The following is a 19,460-nucleotide window of genomic DNA, read 5'->3' on the forward strand; positions in this document are numbered from 1 at the left end:
TAAGTGAGAATTGTGGGATGTCAATGGTGGCCTGGGTAACTCGTAAGTGACAGGCCATTTCAAAACATCGTGTATGCTTCTTCAACGACCATTCTAATTAACAAAGTATTTTTTAGAGTTGTTAAAGAGATATATGTACTGCACTCATGTTCAAGTACATTGTTATGGGATTGCGTGGTTTCTTCGTGCTGGCAGCAAAGATATGGAGTTTTATATGTTACTGCTTTAGGCGTCAAATAAGAGCGGTGAGTTTTGCTTTCCGGTCAAGAATCGGCTTGTTGAATATTTTGAAATACTTAATTTTAGAACATTTTCAGATTGAAACAACATGTTATGAGCCATGTCGTACAGTATTTCATTGTAACTTCAAATGCAAGCGCTCATTTGTACTTACTGACTTCCCCCAAAAGTGCCTCATTCGTTTCTCGTTAGGCCTAAGTGCTTATGAACATTTTCAGATGTTGCGCGGAAGTTGTGGACATGCTTCGGTAATAAAAGCAACGTATAGGGGATTGTAATCGAACCTTTGAAAGATCAAAATGTCAGTATAATTTTAGAAATGATTCAGGAGATAAAGTGCTGACCTAGTTAAGGAGACAAAATAGGTCATGTGTTTGAATATGGGTCAGTCTGTTAAGCACAAGCATGTTGTTTAAGTCGGGTAGCATTTTATGGTATTTTAGAGGAGGAATTTATTTCTTAGACACTATGCTAGATTGTGACTTCAAATAATGTAGGGTTGACTGACAAAAAAGGTATTGGTAGGGAAATAAACCCAAGTTTTCATGTGTATGTATGGGAGAATTTGCATGTTGAGGTCAGAACAAGGTCTAATATATCTCTTTCACCACAAGAAAAGTAGAATGTTTGATGTAAGCAATTTTCATTCCTATTGAGATGCTGTCCCTCTGAATATCTAAACATATTCCCCAGTTTGCATGTTGTATTATTCAGTCTGTGTTATAAAAAATTTTAAATCCCCCATAATGTACATTTGAGCTTTATGTCCATTCTTACCAGATTTTATCTTCTCAAACTGTTCTGTCAATAAAGAAATGTTGTCACAGAAACTGCTAGTCCCTTAATACATGCTATCTATGTAATAAGCTGATCCATTCACAATAATTTTGTCCCAAACAGGATTCTGATCCTGCCAATTCAGTCAGTGGCATCTGTGTAAGATCTGATGTACCAGTAATAAGGCAACAAATGTGTTTCCTAACCAGCACAGTTAGTTAGATGCACAAATCAGTAATAGGATTTTTTTGTTTAAACATTATTATAATGATTATTATATATAATAATGTACTTAACACTTCAGATACAGGGCTAAACCACGTCATTTTGATGCACACATCAATTTTCATGAATTTTTTTTTTTTTTATACCAGTGAGAAAAAAGCACTAGGGTCTGCAACAAAAAACAGGGACGATTGGAAGCACACATTTTTTTTTTGCCTAATGTAACATTTATAAAGAAAAGTAACTGCAACAGCAAACACTCAGTGCCATTTATTTTACTGATACAGACTTGAGATTTTATTTCTTAAGTTTACTGTTGTTGCATCTGGTTTTGTCTTGAATTTTACCACATTGATCATTGTTAGGGCCAAGATTAAGTTAAGTATTACCTGTCAGATTTAGGAATAATAACAAGGTTTTGTGGCACCCATCATTAAATTTTCCTAAGAATTCTATTGTGGTTGTTTTGTAATTGCCAGGTTTGTTGACATTGTAAAATATTGCAGGCGGCTGGAGTCTGGTCAGCAAAATTATCCTTATACACTTTGAGGTCATAATGTGTTAAAGCGATGTAAATAGATTTAATAAAGGTGAAACTGACTTAGTGATATTATCTATGTGAAGGGCAATGTAGATAGGTTTTCATCAGAGATGAAATGACAATGTACCGGACAATTTGGGACTTACATCAATGTGGCAGGTATCCTAAAAAACTAGTTTAGTTTTGAGTTAAAACTTGGCCAAATTACAAAATCTGTTAGTATTAAAAAGTGTGGTCAAAAAGGTTAATGTTGGGATTTTTTCCCCTTGTGTTGATTAATTTTTGTCACTTTGCGATTTAATGTCTAACTTTCAGATTCCACCTGCATCAGAGAGTCATATTTCGTTTACTGTTATTGTTACACAGTGTTAATATTAATACATTATTATACTCTAAAAAAAGAACTATAATATTCTCTTAAATTTACTCATTTTCTATGTTTATTTGCCTCTCAAAATGGTCTACTTCAGTAAAAATGCTGTGTGACCTTGGCTTTTAAAACACTTTGATTTGATTTCACTTAGAGCACTACTCTGCATACACCTCGGATGCAGTCAGTCGCAGGTTCATACCAATGACTTATAAAAATGGTACTAACAGCTGCCTTGCTAGGTGCTCAGCATTGAGAGGTTAGTTTTCGGACTGGTTTCCGGATAATGTGACTTGAGTGGGACATGATGCTACATGTCTGTGGCATGATGCACCAGTACTAGACATCACTCTAACCTGCCACACTGCAGACATCAGTGATATGACTGAAAAATTTTTAAAAGTTATATTAAAAATCAAAATCACACACACACACTATTCCTCCAGACTTTGATTTAAAAGGCACTCCCAAGGTCATGCACTATTCCATCCCAAAAATTCATTCATATTTTCCCATACAAATGCATAACCTATAAATACCATTTATGTCTGACATTTTCACTCAGATTTGGATTACTTTTCACTTAAAGCAATGTTTCCCTCCAGGTCCTGATGTTAACCAGCATCCAGTTGCTTTATTAATGTTCTCTTTACTGAGTGGATCAATGAAGATGATTTATGTAAGCATCTGAAGTGTAATAGCTAGGGTTCTTTTTTTATTTCAGTCAGTAAAAATGTTTCATAATTAGCTTGTCATGGCATAGTGGATGTGTCACAATTACAGGAGTCACCTACTTCAAATATTAGAAAAATCTGCAGCTACAAAATCTTGGAACTAAATGGATTAAAATGCAATGTAATTATCCCTTTTCTTTTACGGTGAAAACATTCAAACATTCTTATAGGGCAAGTGAGTACTTGTGATAGGTGAAGTACAGAAAACAGAAATAGTACATGTATTGTTCCTTAGCATAGATCATGTGTTTGACTTTTAACACAAAGATTGTAGTTTTTTATGCAAGTATGCAGGTATGCAGATGATGTTCATAAAGGTGTGGGACCTGCAAATAGAGAGGGAGCTGAATAATATATTACCATTGTTTTTAATTGCATGTCAGGCATATTAGATATGTGTAGCTTTAGATGGACCTCAGGCACTGAGCAATCTAATTTTTTAGCACTTCTTTCATTCTTCCTGTTACATTTTAAATTTGATTTTTTTATCAGTTTATATCTTTTTTGCAATGTCATATTTTCTTTCATTCGTCATTTATTGGATGCCATGATAAATAATAACAATTTCCAGTAATTATATGTACATTTTTATATTTTCTGAGGTTAATAGATATTAAAAATGTTCTCTGACACTTGCTGTAATCTATGAATGTTTAACCAGAGACTGTAGACATCATATTATATCATTAATTAACACTAATTGCCAAATACAAAACCATGGCCATGCTAAACATAGAATACAGCCTAGCCATGGGTACCAGAATTTAGAGGGGCCCCAAGTGGTCTAAAGTGATCTCTGTTGCGGATCACTGCCATCTCACCTCTGTCTGCGTGGGTTCGAGTCTAGGATTCGGCCAATGTGGGTATGTGAGAAAGCTTGCCAGTAGCTTCTTGTGGGTCGTGGTTCTTCCCGATGTTTTCCCGGGTTCTTCCTCCACCATTAATACTGGCTGCCATACATAACCTATTGTGTGCTGAAAATTGGCGTTAAACCCCACAACAACAACAACCAGAATTTAGAACACTGGGAAAATCAAATGATAATGTCACCATATACAATACAGTTTGATTTGGTATACTGGTAGTTTGGTTTAGTAACACATCATCAAACATAAGGCAACTGGAATATAATGCTTTCCACAAATACACACCATGGTGGCCTGGTCTGGGTTGGAGTCAAACTTTGTCTGGCTGATCCAAGATGCTGACTACTAAGCCACATGGTTCCTGATAGAGCAATAAGCTTAAAGCGAAAATTTCAGAAAATAGGGTACTGTAAAAACAAAAATAATTAAGAGTAAATTGCACATGGTACTCAAAGCAGCTGACAGTTGGAAATTAAGTGCATGTAGGCTTACGTTTGTAAAATATATATCAGAGAAAATATGTTTTCTTATTTCAAAACGTCAACACTTTTGGGCAGAGTTCAGTAATTGATTAAATTACAGTACTATTTTAATCATAACTGAGCACTTTTTGATTGCTTTTACTTTGAACCGTTTGCTTTCATGTGACACATTTTAAAACTAGCAATGCCTTAAAAAAGTGTGCCTTCATAACTGGAACTATTTTACTATGAAAAAGTGAAAGTTACTATAGCATTTGAAATCATCATGTATCAATTTCATTGTATGTTATCATGAGTGGTAATCATGTGGTTATCAAAATATATTATGGTTACAGATTCCTCTCATTATAACAGGATTCAGGATATAAGAACCCCATGACCAAAATCATAAGAATGTATAACAGTATGCATTTAACAAAGACAAGATGAAACTTAATGTTATATTTTTGTTTCCTTTTATAAACACCATTATGTAAAAATTTTGATTGTTCCCATTTTACTGTGGTTCTGTATCAAATGCTGTTTTCAATATTACATGGTCCTATACATAATGTGCTTCTTGTTATACCACAACTTCAGTATACAACATGGTTGGCAGTTATGGACCCTGACTACTATGTTATAACAATTGAGGGCACTGTATTTTGGGGTAAGTATTGAACTTAACACATACTTAGATTCAGAATATCTTTGATTACCAATTTCATATGATTACTTATTGTGATCTACTGCAGGTCTGGTAATCAATAAGTCAAACAATTCCCATGACAACAGCTGACCAAATAAAAGATGATATATTTATAACAGTTTCTTAATGCGAGGTTTAATATGTTGAAACAATAACAAATAATAATCATTCTGAACCTTCTTATTTTATTTATTGTACTTAAATAATGTATTTCTTCCAGGTAATCCAACATCAGACAGTAAAATATGAAGCTGTTCCACTGTCACCACTGTCCAAGCACAGACTAAGTAAGTAATTGTTCTTTAAATATTGTTCATTTTGATTCTTTGTCTTTTTACAATATCATCATATATTATAATTTACTCTTAAGTTGGAAATGGTGTTGATTTAGCTGCATAAAGAAACTAACATATGTATACTGGCAGGGTACCAGGTAAACTTGTGGCAAATAGATGATATTTATATATGGGTACATACCAGTATGTATTGATTAAAGTATACAAAGGACTGACAATTTCTATAGACAGGTGGTTGCTTAGCTGCAAGATCATGGTTTCTCTTAAAAGTTTAGGTGCATTAACAATATATGAATAAGTAGAACACAAAAACAATTCCCATGACAACTGCTAACCAGTTAAAAGATGCTATGTATATGACAGTGACTTAATGCCAGGTTTAATACAAAAAACATGATAATCATTCTGACTTACATGGAAATCCTGGAAAAGTTTGTAAGTTACAGAAAAGCATTTCAGGGACCTTGAAAAGTTTTGAAATTTTAATAAGTTGTTCAAAGTTTTGGAAAAGTCCTGGAATTTGGTTATTTTGTATTATCCGGTCACATTTTCATTTGCCGAAGCAAAAGTTCTACCAACCTACCTAACTTTAATAATGGATTTACTAGAGTAGGTTCCCCTAAAACTTCACAGAGTCTACATCCAGGGATCTTTCAGCCATTGAATTTTTTTTACTCATGTCACGGAAAAGAGAGTGACATATTTAATAGAATGAAGTATTCCCAGAGTCAGCTGTAAAATATATTTTTGTGGTAGGTAAGTATTTGTGGTCATAAATTTACGTAATGGTAAAAAGGTTTTGGAAAAGTCATGGAATTACCTTTTTTAAAGATTGCAGGAACCCTGTGTTGCTCCCAGTAATTACATTCCATAGTTTTTATCTTGCTGATATAAATTGTATTGGAGTTGTTGCAGAGCTTTAGATGCAGATATAATAAATTGGGCATTGTGTTACATGGTGTGGGAAAAATTATTAGTTTTCAAAATTCGATTGGGTATAGCATAAACAGCACAAAACAACAGTTATTATACCAGGCCAAGTCTTGATCATCAAGATGCTTGTCATGTCTTTAAGACAACATGAAACAGATTAATAATAAAGAATAATTCAGTGTGTGTTTGGTTATAATCTCTCAACTCAACTGTCTGTTCAAACAGTGGTATTGTACTATTATTTCAAACATAGGAAGTTGTACTGATGCTTGCACCATCAGAAGACGTGAACTGTGCTTATGGCAGTAATACAGTGAAAACTTTAGACTAAATGCTTAACATTAAACTTTACTTTAATTGGAACATATTAAACAATTTCTGTTTTTAGCACATTTGTTTCTGTAAACAGCTGTTTTCTTTATGAATTAGTAATTACAAAGTACAGGAAGTACATTTCTGTCTGTATGACTAACAGCTGCAGTTAATGTGTTCCCTATTGATGGTAATGGAATGTTTCAGTTTGATTTGGCTCAAGCAAGCAAATACAGTACAACCCCAAAATAGCTCACTCTGTTATAACACGAATTCGGATTTAACAGTCATGGTGTGGCTCCCAAAATTTAATATACATACATTTTTCTTGTTCACGAAAATAAAAAATTTACTTAAAAGTAAGAAAAAAAATGTAGAAAGTTTATCATTTTTGGGAAGAGATCATGCATGAATAACAAGACAATTGTGGTGTGGTTCCTGAAATTTTATATATATTTTTCTCATACACAAAAAAAGTTTTTAAATTATTAAAAGTAAGAAAAATAACATGTAAAAAGTTTTTCAGGGATCATGATGGGCTTTGTCAATGTCACAAATTGTGATTTTGTTTCCTTGTTATCAGCAAAATCTAGCATCTGGCAAATTTTTATTATTGGCAACATTGTTGGCTGTTTAAACTTGTATATACAACCATTGGTTTGGAGTGGAGAAATTTAGAGGTCCCATGAAAAGTAGCCACAAACTTGGATATAAATGCACTGAAATTTATCTATTGTTACATAAACAAATTCTTTGTCCATATTGACAAACCATCTTAACAGTGAACTGTTATATCATAATCCGCTTATATTGACATCTAGCATGAATACTGAATGTTGTGAGATATCCACTTTTTGGGGGGGTGACATTTCTGTTTGCGGAGATCAATCGGATGAGGCATTATCTCATTATCTTTTGTCGGATTTTCGGCTGCTTACTAGTAATTAATGTAATTTTTTTAACATAGACTAACATTTGTATGTGCATTGTAAGTAAAATTCCTGTTCTTTTCACTCAGAATTAAATCCTTCAGAACACTCACATTTTTTATAGTAATCCCTCATCAGACCAGTACACCTGTGTCTCTTTCGTCCGTTGACCCTCCACTAAAAAAAAATATATATATATATATATATATACCTAGATCTTGCTTGTTGGTCTATTCAGTAGGCAGGGAGGAACAGTAACTACAATTGACCAAATGATGGCCAATTCCTTTTTTGTAAAACATACACAGATAAAATAGTTTGCTGAAATTTCAAAGAAAACAAATTATATTTGAAGCACCAATCATTTTTAAAACATACTAAGAAAATGGAGAAAAAAAGTCAGCCTCAATCATGCAATAAGAAACAGGCATTTGTTTGGTTCTCCATATATCTGTCCTTTAGCAGTGACTTCAAATAACGCATGCACCTTTCATCAAAGAAAGCCGACAATGGTCTTCAATAAAAACGAAGGTCCTTCCTCTAAAGTAAGTCAGTACCAAACTTAAATAAAAGGAATGGAATATAATGGATTGTTTCATTTTCCAGCATGACTGGAACATGTTTACTGTGTCATGAAAGTTTCCTTTTTGCAGAAATAAAAGTTTATGCTACCAATGGCAACTTAAAATGCTTCATCATTTGTTACATGACTGCTATTTTTTTTCTCTCTGAATTCAGACTTCTATGACCTGTGACAAAATTATTGAATATTTTAAATCTCTGTGTGTGCATATTTTCATTGGAATTATTTATATTGTGGATTCAATGTATGTGATGAGATTCATGGGTGTGTACATGGTGTTGATATTCTGTTCATGCTATACATTAGACATATATATATATACATACAATGCTGCCTGGCATTTATGCACACGTAAGGTTTTCGTCTCCAATATCGAAGCAAAATGCATACCGAATTCAACCAATTGACGAAAATAAAATAATGCAATGCTTACAATTGAAAAGAGGCAATTGTCACCAGAATATTCTGTTCAAAATAATATTAATTTCAGACACACAGGATACCACCCCCGTGTTGTCATGGCTCGTGATATGTCAGCCTATTCTGCTCGCATCTTTGAAAAGATGTAATGTTTATTAATCTGGCTATGGAAATGAAATACATTACTTTGGATTGTTTCTGTCAGCATTTCAGTCAAGTAATTGGATCAGGTTTATGGCTGGTTTTACAAAATTCAACATAACAATGCCAATAAATGGCAAAAGATATTAGGCAGACTAAGCCGATCTTGTAAAAAAATTAGTAAAGTTCAACATTTATAAAATATAAGCTATTATGTGGAAGAGAAACAACAATGAATAGGATGTAATATGTTTACAATGTCTTGTTTCTGGAGGAAAATTACTAAAGAATTTAGAAACAGACTATACACTGTGGAATTTCTTGAGAATTCTGTTCTAGTGGCAAGTTGACACATTGGGTAGCAGGCAATTTTGTACATGTAGGACAGCCTCTTGCAAAATTGGAAACTTGGCTTAAGATGCAAATTTTTTTTAAGGTATATACATTTCCATCTTTTATATAATGTATTTATTTGTATGATTCTAACAGATACATAGTAAATAGGATTTTTGGGGTTACAAGTTTAAGAAGGTCATGGAGTGGCTCTTCATGTTGACATTTAGAAATCACATTTTCGTATGCATTTCGAGTTGAAATGTGTTTTATTTTTGTACACTTTATGAATATCACTTTTCTTAATTAAATTACGATCGTTCTTTCTTGATAGAAAATGGATTTTTTTACCCATTATAACACATGATCGAGTGTTTACAGAAATAACGTATCGTTGCGCAGAATTGGCAGACATGATGGTACAGTATACACGTGTATGTACCAATGCATGGTTCTCTGAATAAAGTCAGATTTTATTTATGCCTTCTGTTTTCATTATAGGTATATTTCTCATTTGATATGCATTGTTTTAAGATGGCAACTGTGCCAATGAAGCACATATTTTTGCGCCTGCATTTATTACATATCCCACCCACAACATTTTTGTGTATATGCATCATTTTTTTCAGCTAACTGACCTGGCTGCTTATAACACGGTTTGGCCTATAACATGGTCGGGTTCTATGGGTCCCAACTACTGTGTTATAGCAGGGTCACACTGTGCAAAACTCAATACCATATTTACTCGATTATTAAGTCAAATCCAGCTGCAATTAACATACACCTTCGGCCTTCACACATTGTTCAGGCAGATCTGAGTCTGTGTTGCCTGTTCTACTTATTACTTGTAACAAGCTGTATAGACCCCACTCTGCCAGTGCATTGTGCAACAGCAGAACTGGGACTCTATAAAGTTTGAAGTTGGACTTGACTTATTATTAAGTATTTATAGTATTCATGTTAATATACTGGAATAGCATTTAAGTGCCTCATCAATACTTATCTGAAACTGTTTTGTGATGAGCAAATATTATCCAGCCCTAATCAAAAAGTCGTGTAATGGTTGCTTTGTAGTGAAGTTGGAAAATTCTCCTTTTTATTAAAGATGACCTTTTCTCGTGAAACAAGTCCTATCAAGACAGAGTTTCTTCACTTGAAAAAAATGTGTAGATTTTGACCATACATTTCTGTTAAATTTTGTTTGCAGTTAATGCAGGACAGCTTGTACAATGGCATTAAAAAATGCACACCTTCTGTGGTTAAGGTGTCAACTGTGCATGACAGCTCCATTTCTTGTTTAAAATTAACTTACTAATTCCAACCATTAAATTATATGGCACAATCTAATTATCCCCCTAAAAAGACACAGGGGTATTGATACCTACTAACTCTCAGTCAATCTGTCTGACTGTCCACAACTACCCATAAGCCAAAGAGTGCAAATTCATCAAACTTTGTAGTTATGTTGCCCTGGTTACCATCTACAAGAGGGTATATCATCAATGAGTACTTTGGAGAATTCAGAGGTCATATACTTTTAAATATTTACTGTTCAAACTGTATATATGCAGTCATAGTAAAAAGACATATATAATGAATTTTGCATAATGACTTCTGGGTCACTGGCTGGGGGTAGAGTTGGGTATGTATGGGTGTGTGGAGAATGGAAAGGAGGGTGGGATATGCAGCAGAAAGTATGGATAGTAGCAATCCACTGCATTTGCTGTAGTTGAAACTGTAACAACTTAAGGGAAACTCAGTTTTGCTCTGAATTGAATATGTGACCTGCTACATGTATTTCACCAGGATCTCTTTTGGTGGTTATCATCATTGTTTATCTTACTTACCAATGTTAACATTTTCCCTATCTCTCAGGCCATTGTTTATACTAACTAGCTCTTAGGCTTAATTAAAATCAGCATTATCCACCCCCCTTGACTTAAGGATGTAGAATAGACCTGATGCACACGTCTTCTCATCCCCACACCATGCATGATCAATGAGGTGACTGATGTAGGCAGAAGCAAGAGCCAGGATCCTGACCAAGCAGATACCGGTTAAAATCCTACCACTGGGTCAGCATAGGTCAGTAACCAGGATGTGTCCTTGGGTAAGGCACTTGACTGCAGGTACCTCAAGACTACAGTACATGACCTGCTTGTGTTGCTGTTATGTAAACCACTACTACATTATGTTGATATTGGTAAAATATTGCATGTTCCAATAAGGTTAAGTTGTTTTGTTGTTGTTTATTTTTTCAGCTTTGGTTTTTTTCTGAAAATTTTATGAGAATAATTTATATTTAAAAGTCAATAACCTGCATTCCCATGGACTCCTAGATTGTCTGCATAAATGACCAACTGGATATTTGATATAGAGAAACCTGTCTATAAAGGACAATCTGGATTTCATAGAATTTGTCCTTAAGGCTGAGTTGTCCTTCTATAGAGGTTTCAAATGATAAAATATTAAAAAACAATAGTTGAGTTTTTACAATGATACAACATTTTGATTCAGAGGACATTGCCAGGGTTCATGTGAGTGAATAGTCCTAGTAACTCAGATAGAGATAGAATATTTGTGAAAATCCAAGCATGTCCCTGAGCAAACAGATTTTGAGATTTGGAAAATCTGGTCTCCAAGCAGACATTTCTGGATGCCAAATGAGTTACAGCAGTTGCCCCCATAGATATTGTAAATAATATATATATATATATATATATATATATATATATATATATATATATATATATATATATATATATATATATATATAAGACTTTGTGTGTGTGGTTCATTACAAACCTAACTTTTGTATCCTTTAACACATTAACCCATGGAGGTTTTTGTCGTTTTCATCTGAAATTTGAGTGGGAAACATTTTGAAAGCTATTTTCGAATACATCCTTAAACACCAACTTCCAGGTGATCTTCCAATAACATACTGCCTAGTTGTGTTAGAAACATTGTTTTTCAGTGGCTATTTGGCTCAAGCATGAGCAGAAGGGTAAAAAAAAAATTCTTCTTTTCTTAATGGACCCATTATTTTTGGATCTAGACCACTCTTTATTCCAAATGCCCATCTTATCCTACGTTCTGCAAAGATTCATCTGTCTGTTTGCAGTTCATACCAGTCTGCCTTAGATCTGAGACCAAAAAGTCTAAAATCCAGACACAAAATCAGATATCCTTCCACAGTAAAATTTTGGGTAGAAAAAAGGTCTGGTCCAAACAATGAGGTTTTTCCCTCTGTATTTTGTAGTGCAACTAGATATTCCAGATTATTTGGTATCATTGTTGAGCTACATCTGTCTACCTTTCTATAATACCACCCACTTTAGTGTATCATACATGACCTTGATGCTGCAGAGCTCAGCAGTAGGCTACTACCTCCTGCCAGGTAAACTCGTCACCATGTTAATGTGTTAAGAATACAACTTTGTTTTTTGGCAATGGAACAGCCAATGATGTTCTCCTTTCTTATATTTATAATGTATTTATGTGTATGTATCTTTTTAAATGTATGTGTATATGGATGTGACTTTTGTATTATGTGTATGTATCTATATGTATGTGTGTGTGTGATTTGGATTTTTAATGTAGTTTTAACAATATTTCAGTCATATCACTACAATGTCTGCAGTGTGGCAACTTATAGTGATACCTAGCACGGGGCATCATGCCACAGACATGTAGCATGATGTCTACCCAGTCACATTATCCTGACACCAGGCCAACTAATCCTAACAGTAACCTCTTAATACTGAGTGCCAAGTGAGGCACAACCTCCCGCATCTGATGTGGATGCTGTAACCACTTGGCCACCAGAGCAGTGTATCTATATGTGTTTGTGTCTGATTTTTTACTTGACTGTTTATTATATTTTTACACAATGTTTATTTCCCAGCTGTATTTTACATATTTGCCTGTACATATATAGGTACTTGAGGGGCACAAGGGATTTTACTTTTTGTAATAATTGTGTCACCCTCATAAAAATGAAGATTTCATTATTATTATTATTATTATTATTATTATTATTATTATTATTATTATTATTATCACATGTGCATGTATGATTGCACAAGTCTTTTTTGAAAGAAAAAAACCTCAAGTAGAAATCTCAGTAGAAATAACATTCAAATCCATTTCTTCAATCCATTTTGATTTGACATTGAAATGTATTCACATTAATTATTTGAGACCTGAAATTGTTTTTAAAACAAACTTTACAGGAATAGCAGAGATTCAAAGATATCATAATTATTTACAATCATCAGCTAATGGAAAATGTCTTACACATCTAGTCCCTAATTCATTTGAGATCTTCAGTGTAACAAACATTGTTGCACACAGTATTTGTAACTCATCAGTCCAGGTAATGGAAGGTGTCACAAAAGTCTGCACACTTATTTAATCTGAGATCAATACTGAAAAGTTAATTAAAGTTTCATTTTTTGACAGTATGTTTTTTTCTAAGTTTATACCATCCACCTGAAAGATTGGTACAGTAGTTTTGACTGTCAGTGTGATTACCTGAATCAGATAATTAGTACCCAACACCTGCAGATTATTATAGCCTCAAAGCAATATGAGTTGCCCAACACTCAACTATACAATATATGGAGACATAGCAGCCAACACTCAACTATACAATATATGGAGACATAGCAGCCAACACTCAACTATACAGTATATGGAGACATAGCAGCCAACACTCAACTATACAATATATGGAGATATAGCAGTTACTCTACTATAGTTACCTGGTGGGATAATGGAATGATCAAATGTTTCTCACTGGAAAATATAATAATGTTCAATATTTTAAAAAAAAATATTTTTGATTGCTCGACTGGGCTTCTAGATTGTAAAAATAGATGTTTATGTGGTTAAATTGTTTGTTGTCCCCTGATTTTGAGCATTGGAGTTTTGTATCCCAGGACAGTAATTTTCTTTTAGGTAATTTTGCAATGAAAAACATTTCTAAATCATACAAAATTTGCAATCAGAGCAATTTACTCCTAATTATTACATTTCCACCTGGTCTCATATTTTCCAGCTTGAAAATCTTGTTGTTGTTACTCCTTCAGAATGGAAAGCCATACTGAATATTGAGCTGGTGTTTTCAGGAGAAGACTTCTTTGGTTGGTCTTAAATGAATGCCACAGTTGCAGTCTTGAAAATATTTGTCATTGCTTTTATTAGATGGATGATAAACATTGGATTTTCACCAAAAGACTTCTCATGATGTCTAGATGGCCTTAGGTGAATTTTGGTGCAGATTTGAAGTGGCCACAATGGCTGCTATCTTGAAAACTTTCTTGTTGCTACTCCTAACCAGAAAGTCATATTGTACATATTGAAATACTGAAATAGGGCTTTCATGGGAAGACTGATTATGATGCCTACTTGGTCATGAATAAAAATGATCTCACTCTTACCTCCAACATGGCTACAGTTCTGGTTATCTTTAAATTCTTGTTATTGGTACTCTAGTCCAATAAATCAGCCCCTCCTCCCCCACCCCATCTGTGTCTAAATTGATGGACAACTTGTGGGTCTGAATTCACCTAATCATAAAATTGAAGAATTGTTCACAGATAGACTATTTCCGAATCTAATCCTACATTTTATGACTTATAAAACCATGTGAAAAGCATAACCCTATGACCTCTGGTCATTTTCAGTTCTGTGGTCACAGAAAGCTGATACCAATACCAGTAACTGTCTAAATTATCCACTGCTGCGTTCCGGGCGGATTTATATTTAGCTGAATTGCACGTTTTAATGAACATGTGACATCAGGCCCATGAGTCATCCATCAGCATCAACACAGATTTGTAGGGTATTGATTGATAGGACTGTTGGTACTTCTCCAGAATTTATATTTAAATGTATAGTTGGTCCTAAAGAAAAAGTATGCTGACTTTACATCCAATGTTGTTTATGCTGAGGCTGACTTGTAAATCCTGTTATTGCTTTTTAAATAATATCTTAGATGGTTTTGATGCCTTGAATTCCTGGAACTTCTTTTTAGTCAGTTGAGCACCAGTCCCATCAAGGGACTTTTGTTTAGTAGAAGATCACTGAGAATGGTTATATTTGATCACAAAGACACATTTTCTAATCTAGATAATGCAACATTTTTGTATAGAGAGTCCTACAAAAAAGCATTAGATATTATCCCTACTCTGGGATGTTGTGATACCCATTGACTGCCAATCACTGACAGTCTGCAGCAGGTCTTCAAGATTTTGTTATGAGAAAAGGTCTAGAAAGTATAGGGAGGAACCCACTTACTCGAATCAAACTATATATTGCAGCATCTGCATACATCACGATAAATACACATGCATGTATATACATTTATGTTCATATGCCAAGAACTGTTAGCCAGATCTCATCCAGCAAAGGTCAGATCAAGTGACTTTTAGTACATTATTTTTGTGCTTATATTCTTTAAGGGGAAAGACATTTATTCCACATGTCCTGAATTTCTGCCAGAAATTCCTATTCATTGTATAGAGGTGTACCATCCTGGCTCTCATACACACTGTAACAAGTATAAATAAAAAGATTAGAAATATGGTAATAGAATGTGGATGCACCACCACAGTGTATAACCTAATTGACTCTGAAAGCAGATCAAAATTATGGTTAATGGACATACACATTAACATCAGTACCCTACTGTTGTCATGATATGGCATACAAATTTTAAAAAGTTAAATTTAAAATATATAAAAAAAAAACACTGGTACATATAACTCTGAACCAGAAGTTATGAAGGAACAAGTCCAGTATTTGAAGTATTGTATATCAGCTCAGGTCAATCAGTAAGCAACCATATTCTATTTAATGATATAGTGGGTCATGTATCTGGTTTCAGATACCATATATAATCACCTATAGGCCAAGTCCAGATGTAGACATAAACCTTGATGTGTCATTACATAATCCACAGGCAGATCAGGGTCTGTATTTGTTCAACTGGTTACTCCTAACAAACTTCATTGACTGAGATCAGCTGGTACATTATGAATCCATGCTGTTTGAAGTTGGACTTGATTTGTAACCAAGTGTGTATGAAAAATCTGTTCTGGTGTATTGTAATAGTGCGAGATCAATAATTGGTGAAGATCCTAGGAATAAAGGACAAAACAGTAACTGAAGACTTAGTTTTGGCAGGGACAGTTAAAGGAAGGGACAATGGTTAAGGTAATGGTGAACCAGGTTAGCTTTTTTCTGTTGTTAGAACTCTGGTCTTAAACTAAGTAATAGAAAGAGTGAAAACCAACAAATTTTGTAAAATGCAACAAGTAATTTATTTTCCTAGAATACAAAAGTGAACAGTAATAACTTACAGTATGGTGAATGAAATCCTAAATATTCCTGAAAGTTCTATCACAAGTCCAAAAGTATCCATTGTTCCAAATGAGGTTCAGTGGTGTTCTTAATGAAGTCATATATGTTGTGCTGATGTTCCAATAATCTTGATGTATTACAATGATATAGCTCAAACTGTATTTCAGTGAATTCACTGTAATTCCAACACAGCTACATAAACCAAAGTTTATGAGCACCATGTAATTCCAATGAATAATTGAAATCCTCACAACTGAACACAACTAAATTACTCCACTAAAACTGATGTTTAAGCAAGGAATAACTAATTCTCAGATAAACATCCCATTGTATATGAACAACTAAGATTCAGTTTCAGAATCAGAACAGCAGTCCAATAATCATTTTCAGAATATTCTACTTTTCATATATTCTGCTTGTCAACAAGATCAGGTAGCAGCTAACCATTGATGAATTAGGTCACCCGATTTTCCAGGGAAATCTCGTAACCTAAATTCAAATTCGTCAGCAATATTTCTTCTTCAGCTTCTAAGATCAAAAGGTGACAATAACATGTTTACCAAACAAAAGACCTCATTCTAAAGTAAAAACTAACTGTCTTGAAGCAGAGGCTGAGAGCTTGAGCATATTGTTGATGGGTGGCAGGTCCATGACCTGTCAGCCTCAGAGTGAGCCAGGTCTGCGATGCATATAAACAGGTCTGAGTCGCAGAGCTGTTGTGAGGAACAACAGATTCAATACAAAAGCATAGTTACATATATGAGCTTAATAAGTGAATAATGTACTTTTTTAAACAATGCAGTTTCCTTCTTTGTTAATCTGATTAAAATGTCCATTAGTCTTAAATGGTCTTTGTTTCACTGACACAGGACTCGAGATTAAAATAACTAAAGTCAAATCAACCTTTGGTATTGTTGTACCATGATATAAGGCTCTGGTTCTTTTGGCTAAATTGGGGAGCTTGAAAAAGGTTGAACACATTTTTTTCTGTATCTTCATCATATTCAACCCAATTTGTTTTCCATTGTACTTTAAATGTGCAAATACAGTGTTTGTCATAGTTTGCATCCTTGTTTAGCTTCTTCTTTTTTGCTTGGGGTCTGTTATCTTCAGTTTTGTGTTCCTGCAGCTTTTTTTTTGTTTTTCCAATAAAAGAGAAACCAAAGTTAAAATACATAAACTCACGACTTGTATTTATCATCTGTTTGTATTTATCATCTGTTCATCGCCACGGGCCCAAGTCTTGCATGTTGGTTTGCATTTTAGAGTTCAAGTCAGCAGCTAATTCATCCTTATGGTATAGGACCAGTCATGCAGTGTGGTTGAACATTTTTGTTTAGCCAGCCATTACATCAGAAATGGTAAGTCCCCTTGAACAAGGCTTCTAGAGGATGACTTTGGAATTGTCTCTTTCCAAGTAATAAGATGAAGCCCCATTGAATGAGATTAGACTGAGTTCTTGGAACTTTGATACTTATGTGGAAGGGTACGTGGATTTAGAGGTAAAATAGCACTGGCTAACATATTTTTCTATACATGTTGTTCCAGTCTGACTATTGCTTATGCATAATTTTGCATATATATTTGTTGACATTTTACTCTTTGCTTAAGAAACAATTCTGAGATAGAAGATGGATATGTTTTATTTCCATTGGGGGGGGGGGTGGTAGGTCTGATATGCTTCTGCATAGTTTATCTCTTGAGTCCAACTGAGAAAATTGCAGGTCCCAGACCTCGGACCACCGACTATTTTCAGGCCCTGTGAAGCTATTTAATATTTTTGCAAAATGACCTTACAAACAGTAATCATAAAAATTAACACATGTAAAAATTAACACATATAATATACATCTACATAACACTTAAATTAGTCCAGTTTGGGGAAAAAGCCATTAGCCTAGATTCATTATGAGTAATGTAGTGATGTTGGGAACTAGATTTGTATGCTTATACTTGAGATTAATTTCCATAATTACCAGACTTAGTGTACTGTTTTGCCCAGTTCTGCTTTTATTTTAAAGGGTCATTACTTTATTCAGCAATTATTCACCCATTACACAACAACAGAATTACACATAGTAGACAGTGAGTCACTGACCAAAATTGATAGAGCAACCAGTTTAGTATTGTACTGGCAGCTTGGTCAGTCAATATGGCCTATTTACCCACTTTGACTTAATCACATGTACATGTACGATACAACAACCCATTGACAAAACTTGAGAGAGCAAGTGGGTTCCATCTTCCCTCTTACATATCTGTGGTCTGTTGTATTCTCAGAGTACAGAGTAGGATTTTGTTTCATTGTGTTGTTGATGACTATTTTTGTTTATACATTCTCATGAAAAATAAGAAAATGTCAGCACAGACACTGTAGGTAATAAAGGAGCATGGTGGATTGTTACCCATTGCAGTAATGACTTAGGCTTATAGTTACAGACACTTTTTCAAGTCAAACAAAGACAAATGTAAAATTATAAATTTTGTTTACAATGTTAAAAAAAAATTGTTACATCTGAAAGAGTAGTTTTTACCCACTTTGCAGGTGGCTACATTTATTAGGGTTAGTCAGTAGATTACGAATTTGCATAATTGAGAAAAAATAATGATCTGGCAAAAAAAAATACTGCATTTGTGATTGGTAGTGCATCAGACTGAATCCAAGGGTTACATGCTTGATGCCCATCCAGGCCAGCTTTGGTCAGCTGCCTATGTGCATCTTGGAAAAGGCTCTTGGCTCCCATTTCCTCTGCATGATACAGCCAGTTTTTTCTTCATTTTGACATTAAAACCCACAAAACAAACCTTACAACTTATTAAAATGGTTATCACCAATAGATGCTGATAAAAGTTCACATTATGATGGACTGGGTTAGTATTCTTACAACCTGGTATACATGTGCATGTCAGTATTAAATGCCAGTAACATAACCAGTAATTTTTTTAGATGTAAATGCATTGGTTCAATAAGAAATGTTAAATTCCAAGAAATGCTTGACATGTCATAAAGTATTTATTATGTTTATAAATAAAGTAAATCAATATAACAGCTGTTTTTCATATGAATCAATCTCAGGTTACTTGAAGTCAACAAATTTTTCTGTAGAATGTTAATACTAAGTGTGTTTCTGGATCTTTGATGTTTGGAACAGTTAGTATACAATGACTTAAATTTGGCAAATACAGCATCATTATTTTCCTTGTAAAGAGCACTGATTGTGT

At 34.1% G+C, this 19,460-nt stretch overlaps 1 protein-coding gene across 1 annotated transcript in view; it reads left to right on the forward strand.

Annotated features, from left to right (window-relative positions):
- Positions 1–18: 18 nt before the first annotated feature.
- Positions 19–19,460, forward strand: part of LOC149781876 (CTD nuclear envelope phosphatase 1-like) — a 66,517-nt gene continuing 47,075 nt past the window's right edge. Inside the window, exons 1-2 of the mRNA XM_089936070.1 lie at positions 19–245; positions 5,144–5,210. Coding sequence (XP_089792196.1) covers positions 147–245; positions 5,144–5,210 — 166 coding nt within the window. The 5' untranslated portion in view covers positions 19–146. The remainder of the gene's footprint in view (positions 246–5,143; positions 5,211–19,460) is intronic.

The sequence above is a fragment of the Sinohyriopsis cumingii genome, chromosome 15 (genome assembly GCF_028554795.1).
Source record: "Sinohyriopsis cumingii isolate HCF-2022 chromosome 15, ASM2855479v2, whole genome shotgun sequence".
Lineage (NCBI taxonomy): Eukaryota > Metazoa > Mollusca > Bivalvia > Unionida > Unionidae > Sinohyriopsis > Sinohyriopsis cumingii.